Raw genomic sequence first — 10,558 nt, 5'->3', positions numbered from 1 at the left:
GGCTGTTTGGCCGTATTAATAAAACATTCACATTCATTTAGGGGGCCTTCAATGCCCCTTTGTCCTGCCCCCTAAATCCCACTGCCAGACCTCCAACCTAGTATTGTCTTTCACATACCCAAATCTGAGAACAGCTGGCTCACGACTCTCACTTCCAAAGTCTAGGTACTTTGGTTTAGGGGTGCTCAAGTTATGCAAAGCAAGCACGTTAGAATAAATTAAAAGGAATATTTAGGATACAGAACTCCCAGCAGAATGTAGGAAATGGGTGCTCTTCATACACAACTGTGATGTTCTGTTCCTTTAATAAAAATATTACCTCTCTGCAGGTGACCAAACAGAATGGGTCTTCAGTATTGTTGCATATAAGTGGACCTTGCCAGTCCCCACAAATGAAACTTTTGAACACAGCCCTCCTTTTTTGCAACCCAAGTCTCCTGCTCTGCTGGCTGAACAAACCAACATGAACATTATTTTAAATATTTGTGGCTTTGCAATAGAACTTTACACTGTGATCTGTTCAAATGAGGTTCCTCAGCATGTCTCCTGAAACAATGCATCTTAAAATAATAATAATAATCCTAGTGTCTACAAGGATGGTCAAGAACTGTTCTTGGCAAGTATAAAGCAGGGCTTAGTTAATTCCGTGTGGAGTCGTATGCAAGAATTGTATGCAACTGTTCCCTAAATAATTTAGGAACGACCCAACCAATCCCAACTTTTCAGCTCATACTACTCCCTTTGACGCGTAAAAAAAAGGCAGCGGTAGATGGAGGTGAAAGCATTTCATTTAAGCATTTTCTTCCAAGATTTTGCTTGCCCTCAGCATGGTATGAGGGCAAATGAAAAGAACTCAGCAGGTCTCAGTCAATGCATGGGTGGAGCAAGGAGAAGACCACCTCAGGATCCCACATTTGCTGCCCTGAGCTCCACGATAGAAGAAAGGGTAAGATATAAATGTGGTAAATAAACAAATAAAAATATGTGGTTTCCATATTTATTTATTATCTTCTGGTCCTGTTTCCTCCCTCAAGGCAGCTTCTAATTCATAAAGCATAAGACCAGCCCTGCTGGATCAGGCCAAAAGTGCACCCAGTATCCTGTTTCTCAAGGTAGTCAAGCCAGATGCTCCTGGAAAGCTCTCACGGGACATGAAGACACAGCCCTCCCCAGAAAGAATTGAGGAAGCAGCAAGAAAAGGGGGGAAGGGGAGAAAATATTCAGTAAAATGATTCCCTAATCTGGTCTAGGACAAGGGTCTTAAAACCATCACCTAATGCCAGGAATTCCCAGAATCAGGGCTAAGCTAGCACACACCCCATTACAGGGGCAGGTCTTTTAAACCAGTGGGCAGAAAGGAAACTTTCATTTTTGACAGGAAAGATAAGTTCATCTTAGGAACCTTTGAAACAGTTAAAAATAACATAGCCAGGACAATTTGTTTAGAAAAGTCCACGTTTTAAGAGACTCCCAGGTACAAAGCAGTCATCACAAACTTTGACCAATCACAACAGCAGAGGACAGGATTCTCTCTCTTTCTCTATCCCTTTTTTTTTTAAACGTAAGGGAATGGGGGGAAATACAGCACACTAATCAAACAATGCAAAAAAAATACAAAAAATAGAAAATAGAAAAAATGTATTTACAAGTCATACATTACTATGATCAGAACGCACAGAGACAACAGCTGCTATAATACATGCACGGGGTCAAGAGGGGAGCTACTAAAAACTTGTAATGGATTAAGTTGTAAAAAACAAACCCACAAACAAAAATAGGGGTTCGGCCGGGGGGGGGGTTCAAGGGCTTCAGCTTTCTCCCTCCCCTAAGTCTGCTACATTGATTGAAAAATCAAAGAATCCCCTAAAATCCAGGAGCACACTAAGTACAAAATACTACACTGTTGTTGTTTTTTAACTGAAGCTTCACTCATGGAGGGAAGGGGAAAAGACAGCAGCATATTTGCAGATCCATATACAAGAAAGCCCAGAGTAAACTGCTCTACATGCTAAAAATTACAGCAAGCCCGTCAGCTACAAAGCATGATCCTAGCAGGTTTTCCCATTGCATGTGTGTGTGTGTGTTTCTGTGTATGCATTCTGTGTGTGTATAAAAGTCGTGCCCTTGTTCACTGCAACATGACATCTGGGTGGAAATGTAACTTGTTTACAACAAAGTCTTTATATTGTGTACTGCAAGAAGTCACTCAAATGTCTGTGGATTTAATAAGTCACCTCACACCACAGAACATATTTAATAAATTTGAATGGGGGGGGGGAGATTATAGCGACAGAAAAACCTCTGTCTCAGTTCTCTCTGAAACCGGAGTCCAACAGAAAACTGGTCCCAAAGTACTTGTAGGGTTTCCCAAGAAACTCCAAGCGCAGTGACCATTTGTCTCCTCTTAGTGTTCACGGGTTCAATGACTCTATGCCGTTTTCACCAGAAAGTGTCTGTCTGCCTCCTCCTCCTTCTCCCCTGAGGAACACCGGATGGCCTAGCACTAATCCGTAAGGAGGAGGAGGAGGGGAAGGAAGAAGAGGGAGGTGGCTGCCATGGCAAACTGTCTCCAGTTCCAAGCAAGGGGGGGGGAGAAGCCCCCACTCCCCCGACCACCACCACCAAAACGCCTTTGCTCTTTCCTCCTTTTCCCAGAAAGCAAGTCCATTTGTACAAGTTCCACGAACTGGTAATTCTCTCCTGAGTACCAGCCCAGCCACAGGGACGGACAACCAAGCTGTGAGCCACAAAAAAAGGACCAGGCAGAAGTTCCGGTCACTTTCCATCCGTTCCATCATACCTCCAGGAAACGTGAGCTGCTGGTCTTGGAGTGGAATGGTTCAGACCACATGCGACGCAGATCTCCCTAAGGAAAGGGACAGAAGAGTGAGCAACTAGTGTGCACAGACTCACAGAGTTCAAAGGGGCTGCTCCTGCACCCAGATTATAACAGGCTGCTAAGGCTCCCTTTTGGGGCAAGGGGCTCAAGGATGGCAGAATTCAGAAAGCAAAGCTGGACCATGACTATTTCGCTCTGTAACATTTACACCAGGGGGATCCAACATGGTGCCCTCCGGATGTTTGGGGCTGCAACTCCCATCAGCCCCAGCCCACAAGGAAGGGCCAGGCCTGCAGTGCTTCCATGGTATCAAGTGCCCTCTGGCAGCTCAGGTTGATACAGCAGAGACCCTCTTGGGATGCACCAGCTGGAGGTAGGACAGGCAGCAACAGGTAGTGGCTCACCCAACTAGCACCCATTTTGGCATCATTTCATTACCAGACAACTGTGAACTTTAATACCTGCTAAGTGGGCATTTATGCTGACTTTCAGGTCTTTATTTTATTGTATTTGTTAGTGTTGTTGTTGTTGTTGTTGTTGTTGGCAACTCCCCACTTACGCAGGGATTACGTTCCAGAACCCCGTGCACATAAGCAAAAGGTAAGTGGGGAAAGGTAAGTGGGGGACCTTGTCAGGGCGATTTCTTCTTCTTTTACAACAAAAAATTCAGAGCTCTTTGGAACCCTACATAATAAAAAGCAACCTATACTGTATCTTTGCCTCCAGATCGCCAGAATGGACAGGGAACAGGACTGAGCACGCCACATTACAGCTTCCCGCCCAACAGCTGTTGAGCGGGCTAGCCTGGCAGCAGCGAGGGCTCCCGTGCACTATTTTGGAGCCCACAAGTTTTTTTCTGCCTTTAAAACCTCTTCAGGCTCTGGGGCGGGTTTCCTTGTGGGTCACAATGACTTTCCAGCTTTCTTCCACCATTTCCAGGTTTGAACTGATTTATATTTATTTATTTCGTGGAGTTGCCCTATATGCGGTTGTCCCCAAGTCAAGCACGTGTAAAGGGGGGGGGGATGTCTGTATATAGTGGTAGTATGTTGTAGGATGCATATATCCTAACAAAAATAACTTCTTTTTTGCTGCTTTCAGTGGCTGTGCACAACAATTCAAAAGGATGGGCCTCGCAGTAGCATAGCAGATGCTGGGGAGGGGAGGAGATGTGCCCAAGGAGATTCCCACAGACTTGACTCCCAACACTCCTCTCACCTTTAAATAGGCCATAGTGAGGAGTGGCAATAAGGTGAAGGGTACCAAGTAGAGGAGGGCGGGCTGAGCTGCCCGGTGGATGCGAGAAGCGACCGTCGCAGTTAAGAGGCCTGCAATATAAGAAAAGACAAGATGACATGAGAGCACCCAGGTGGGCGCCTTTGCTTGCTTGTTGTCTCTTGAGATGTATTTGCTTGCTTGTTGTCTCTTGAGAGAGAGACACTGTGTATCATGGCAGGATGATTCCACAATGCAACCTGCACCAAGGTCAAGTGAGCGGCTTCTTGAACTAAAGTTCTGTTAACAGCTTTTTAATAAGAAGCCCCTGCTTTAACTTTCCAGAGCAAATGGCTTCTGATCTCATGGTAGCAAGGAAAAACTTCAAAGCACAGAAATGATCTCTGTGGCAGGCTTGTAAAGAGACAGAAGGCCTTGCTACAAGTTTGCCCCTGTGCTCTTTTGCTCCTTCCTTTAATTGCCCTCTGCACCCCAAAACCAATTTCCTCTTTGCAAATCCCCCAAACACACATGTTTTGTACACATACTTTGCAAGCAGCCAACACATCAAACTTGCATGGCTATTCTCAGTATTTTGCTTTCAGAATCTAGATTTTAAGATACCCTTTGTTGGAAAGTTTTTTTAAAAAAAAAACATCAAAACCAGCATGTAACAAAGAAAACTTCTCTAAATAAAAACAAGTTTGCTTTAATTCCTGTTCCATGTCTATAAATGGAGCTCATGTGTTTACAAAATAGTTCCCAATGAAATTTTAAGTATTGCAATTTAACCATTCCAATACTTTAACAGTCACTGCCACTGGAAGACTTCTGTCCTCGTTTTTCCAATACCAGCCTGATGCCAAGTGACTGGACTCCATTCACTCTTTGGAAAGACAACTTTAGCACACCCCAAAGTGCAACCGTTGCTCTTTCCCTCAATCCCAGAAACTTATCCTATAGCACTTTTAAAGCTTTCTCTTCTATCACTCTTCAGTTCAGGTTTATAAACAGCAACTTTGTCTACTCGCTTCTGGCAAATAAAACCAAATGCTCCAAACCAAGTTGTCTGCGTGAGCACCTTCCAACCTTTAGGAAAAACATTGCAGTTAAAAGCATCTGGCACACAACTGCAAGCTATATCAAGCTTTAGGGCGGAGGGGGGGGGGAGAGATCCATCCAGACTGCACACACCACATCAACTTCTGCACACATCCCTCCCCCTTACCTACGAAGTATCCAATGAGTGTGCAGTGAAAATAAGAGACTTTCTGCATGCGGCCAGAGATGTTCCCTGGTCCTGGAGCACCACAGGCATCGCTGTTGGCTTGCTTCTTGTAGTTATCATAACGCAGGACAAAGCAGAGAAGGAGGCCAGGCATCACAATGTCTCCAATTCCCAGCATGGAGAAGTGGCTGCCTGTGGAACTGGAAAACAAGGAGCTAGGTTAACTTGGGAGCCAGCTCCCCTCCCCTCCCCTCAAACTTTTCCAGCACACAGACCCTCGGGTTAGGGTGCAAGCAAAAAGGAAACCACTTTCCTAATTGTGGCCCCAAAGCTTCTTGGGTTCTTCTTAAAACAGCATATCTACCACAAAACAATTTCCCAAGAAGCCTCAGTAAAGGATGTGAGGCAAACGGGTGACTCCTACCTTGGAAATACAAGTTTGCCAGGCAGCGACAAGCGGGGGACATCTCGACCTACATTTGGTCCAAGGTGGAGCTTCCGTGATAAAACATCAAGCGGATTATCAGCTGGTTGTGTGGCCACTTTCACCATAACATTGCTATTGAAGATGTAGGCGGAAAAGAAGACCTGGGGGAGCGGGGAGAACACAAAAGCTATTTTTGAGCAAAAGTTATGCACCTCTCTCATTATCCAGCCTAGGATCAAGAGAACTTGTGAATCAGGAGACCAGTAAATGAAGGAAGTAGATGAAACGATACAGGATTTGCAGATTTGCCAGTTCCCAGTGACATGGCACTAACTCTTTTGATTAGTCTCAAGAGGGGCTGATATACATGATAGCATTATGTTCCTTAAGAGACAGAAGCCCACCTGCATCTATAGGAGATGCAAGATGGCAGCAGTGGCCACACCCACAAGGACACTCATGTTTGCTGGCTCAACAGGGACCTTTCGATACCACCCACCATAGCTGCCAAGTTTTCCCTTTTCTCGCGAGGAAGCCTATTCAGCATGAGGGAAAATCCCTTTAAAAAAGGGATAACTTGGCAGCTATGCCACCCACACAGGTGAGAAACAACCCCTGCCCTTTGGGGGCACCAACCAATTGTGCCATTTATTTATTTTTCATATGCTTTTTATTGGTTTTCTTACTTAATAAACACACACAAGAAATTAACAAAAATGAAAAAATAATAACGAAAAAATACATACATCCATAAATCCATACATTCTTACAAAAGAACCTATGCCACCATGTTCTTAATTCCCAATTCCTTATCTTCCCCAATAAACTTCCATCTTCCTCAAAGCGGGTCTGTCTTATCTGTTTAATAAACCACTTCTTTAATCATTTTGCCACTTCTTCTGTTATCTGAATACTATACTTACAATCCATATTGTGGTTTGTGAAAATTATCAAAGCATGTCCAGGTTTTAACTTGAGGGCACTGTTTTTTAAAATATTCTTTATAAATTTCCCACTCCTTTTTGAACTTTTGGTTTGGCTGTCTCCTAACTGTCTCCGTCATTTTTGCCAGTTTGAGATATTCAAATAATTTATCCTGCCATTCCTCTTTTGTTGGTACTAATTCTCTTTTCCAATCTTTTTGCAAGCCCACCACATATGAAACAGTGTCCCTTCTGCCTGTTTACACCTCCAGCATGTATTAGATCTCGTTTTATACATTTTGGATATTTTGCTGGGAGTTATATATCACCTGTAAAACATCTTCAAAAGATTTTCTTTTAGTGTATATAGCACCATCTAGACCTGGTGGTCAATAACACATTGCCAGGATGATTGGGGGGGGGGCACTGCGCCCACAGCAAGCCTGACAAAGAAGTAATCAATAAGAGGACAGGGTGAGAAGTTTTTACACCAGTTCCCCCAGAAGCTCCAACGGCTTCCACCACAAGAGTGTTCAGAAAACAAAGAGGTGTTGATATCATCTGACCATTGTTGTCAAGATGCAATGAAACGTGAAAATCAAACAGTGGGGATATATGGTTGCCTTGTTGCATTTTTTAATTGAAAAGCCACATATAAATATTCTAAAGAGGCAAATTTCTCTGACTGCCTGGGGGGTGGCTGCTGGGTGAGACCAAGGTGGTACCCTCTAAGGTGTGCCAAGGTGTGTAATCTGCCCCTTCTGAACAGTGGGGGGGATCAACACAAGTTGAAGTGAATTCATCAATTAATTAAACTTATAGGCTGCTAGATTGTAAACAAACAAACTTCAAAGAAGTTTATGAAAAAGATAAAATTGAGTTGGGGAAGGTCCCAGGGAGTGATATGGGGAAAATACAATGTAAGTGAAGGGGAAAGCCTTTTAGAAAGTTATGGCTGACAGATGCAGCAACAAAATGGGGTGTGCCTATAGAAGCCCCCTGGTACCCAGTGACAGTATTTCAAGATGTCCAAGGTGATGGGTGCTGCAAGCCTGCCTCCAAGGTCAGAAGAACTCTTTGTCTGATTATAGGGATGCGTAAGAAACTAGAAAAAAACTCACCCAGAAGACATCATAAATTAATAGCCCCGAGAGCAGCAGACAGGAAACCTTGAGGCTGGGCAATCGGACAAAGGCGATCATTGCAACGCACAGGCCCATGGCCAGAGCTACAAAACAGAAATGCAACAAAAGAGTTGGATCACTATGCAAGGTGACAGTTGCTAGTAAACAAGCCTAAGACTACAGACAAAACATCTACTGTACCCAGACACACCAGAGTAGGGATACTTCTTGGAAATGAAGTGGCAGCTTGAAAATGGAGGAAAGTTGCCAGTGTAGACTATGGACATATGTGTATTTGCCCCCCCCCCCAAAAAAAGTGAAATTTCTGCAAGGCAGACATCCTGTTTCATCCTCTGAATAAATTTGTATATCCAAGCAATTAATCTGCATTCATAGTTTAACATGCTTCTCTAGATCAACCTCTCAAAAATTCTAAATTGCTTTGGAGAGGGAACAAAATGGGGGAACGCAAGGGAACGGTTTATCTCACTGGATCTTAAGGCCTAGAAACTTGCTCTTTCAGTATCTGTGTAAGCCAACTATGTCAGTAATATTACACAATGTAACATTTTCAAATCCTAAGAGATTAAGAACAACTACTTTAAAAGCAAAGAGAGTAGAGGACGAAAATGTACACAGAATGTACACAGCACTCCACGATTCATTAGCCAAAATTTACTGACATGCTCCATATTGGCAATAATATTTTGGTAATTTTGACATGAGATACACTGTTCAAGACAAGAGAGAGCAATGCAAAAGTGCCTTTGCCAATTCTTTGTACAGGTTGGGAAGACTCATCTGGAATAATTATCCACGTGTAGGAAGGCAATCAACCAAATGGTAAATGTTAATGGTTTGATCACAACCATGAGAAGGGCTGCCTGAAGAGAAACATGTGTGACTTTCAGAATTAATTTTCAGAACAATAATAACAACACTCTCCCCAAGCTACTTGTAAAACTGAAATCCTCCCCCACAACAGACAGGCTTGAGCTAACATTAGCATAGACTTGAACTAAAGTTTCGGCAGAGAGAACTCTTTATTTTCTGTTTGCTGTTCCGCCCCTTGGGAAAGCGGCTGAGGCCTGTGTGACGAGTAATGGAGGCTGCACCCTTTCTGTATCAGGTGCTTTGAGTCTCAGACATGTACTGGAGACACCAGCACTTCAAAAGTGTTTTATTTTGCTAAGCTTGTTGTTGTATTTGAGCCATGACTCATCTCATTATGTGTGTGAATGTGTTCTGTCTCTGGGCTGCACAACTGTCTACTCCTCCATGACACCAGTGAGGCTGTTGCCACACCTAAGAACCTGGAAGTTCTGCACTTCTCCTTGTAAGGAAGCTGGTCTCTGCAGTCTATTACATAATGACAAGTGTTAGATTGACTAATTCTAAACCCACACCCCACTTCGGACAGAAAAGAGCGCTTTTCTTTGGCTCACAGTAATTGTATGAGCCTTTTCTGAGCATTTCCCAAGCTTCTGATAGCTTGGACACCCCCTTTTTCTAAATTAAAAGTGGAATAACTTCATTCCTACTTATATATTTGGTCTATATGAAAGTCACTAAAATTATGTCATACTACAGACCTCAGTGTTTCTGCCTGCTTCTTTCCAAACCCTGAACAGTTTCTGCTGCTGACATACAACAGGCAGTCTCCTCTGAGGGTGGACCATTCTGCTGCTTGCCTGCATCAGGAGCAATTGAATGATCAAGATTCTATGATTACTCTAAGATTCTATGATTCTATATGGATGTTTCAGCTGAGATTCCGGCACTGAAGGAGGTTGGACTAGATGAGCCTTGGGTGCATTCATCACATCCCATGCAGTCAAAAGAAAAAGCAGTGAATCAGGCAGAGGCACTACAGCAGCATACTCTCTGGACGGGGATTTTCAGTTTATTAATTTCTCTTGCCACACTATTTGGGGAAAAACTGCCTTATACAATGCACATGTGTGTGTGCGCACACACACACACACACACACACACACACACTTCCATGGCAAGTACAGAGTTCATTTTGAGTAAAGAATCCAAGAAAAGTTTCCACTAACAATTTTTCAACCTGTCACTGTTACAAGCAAGTAACCAGATCCACATATTCAGCAGCACTTACCGTCCATGAGGAGCCAGTGACCAGTTAGGACCCAGATAAGGACAAGCATCACAGAGAGGGAGAAAGAGAGCAGCTCAGCAGCTGTAAAACGCCCACAGCAGCCAAAAGAAATCCTGGAAAACACCACCAGAAACACAAAAACAATGAAGGCTCTTCTCTGCTATGTAGCGAGAAGGAGGATGGGGGGGGGGGGTCTCTGGCGGCTCTTATTTGGACAGGGTTCAAGAACACCAGAAATGCCCTAGTGACAAGGCTTTTGTCAAAGGAAAGGTGCTGAAGGCATGAACTCAAGGATCTCCCCCACAAACCTGACTCATTTGCCAAGATCCTAAAATTAGATGAAAGGTTATTTTGGCTACTCTATTCTTGGGCTTTCTGCTGAGAGGGTGTCAGAAGTGTTCTACTCCTTAATGCCAATTTGGGGGTGGGGGTTAGTTTTAAGATACGGCTTTCCATCCATGAAGAGAATGATTTATTTCAGAAGACATTATTCCAAAGCTGTCATAAAAGCTGGCCTTTAAAAAAAACACGTTCCATATGATCTCTAGAGCCAGTGCTTGTGATCAGAGTTCTTCCCTCCCCTGCAAAAAAAGGAATTTCAACTGTGTTTCTGCCCCCCCCCCAGCTAGAAAAGTACCACCACTCTGATCCAACCCTACTGGGGTCAATCCAAACAGGTC

General features: G+C 43.7%; 1 protein-coding gene across 4 annotated transcripts in view; it reads right to left on the bottom strand.

The window, feature by feature from the left end:
• Positions 1-288: 288 nt before the first annotated feature.
• Positions 289-10,558, bottom strand: part of SPPL3 (signal peptide peptidase like 3) — a 62,578-nt gene continuing 52,308 nt past the window's right edge. For all 4 annotated transcript variants that reach the window (XM_060269344.1, XM_035099420.2, XM_060269345.1 and 1 more), the window contains 6 exons: positions 9,879-9,991; positions 7,754-7,860; positions 5,707-5,870; positions 5,283-5,482; positions 4,058-4,167; positions 289-2,866 (listed from right to left, as the gene is read on the bottom strand). In XM_060269344.1, the coding sequence (XP_060125327.1) occupies positions 2,795-2,866; positions 4,058-4,167; positions 5,283-5,482; positions 5,707-5,870; positions 7,754-7,860; positions 9,879-9,991 (766 nt within the window). In that variant the 3' untranslated portion in view covers positions 289-2,794. The remainder of the gene's footprint in view (positions 2,867-4,057; positions 4,168-5,282; positions 5,483-5,706; positions 5,871-7,753; positions 7,861-9,878; positions 9,992-10,558) is intronic.

This window comes from Zootoca vivipara, chromosome 17 (genome assembly GCF_963506605.1).
Source record: "Zootoca vivipara chromosome 17, rZooViv1.1, whole genome shotgun sequence".
NCBI lineage: Eukaryota > Metazoa > Chordata > Lepidosauria > Squamata > Lacertidae > Zootoca > Zootoca vivipara.
The sequence above is the reverse complement of the archived record's forward strand: the minus strand, read 5'-3'. Positions and strand labels throughout refer to the sequence as shown.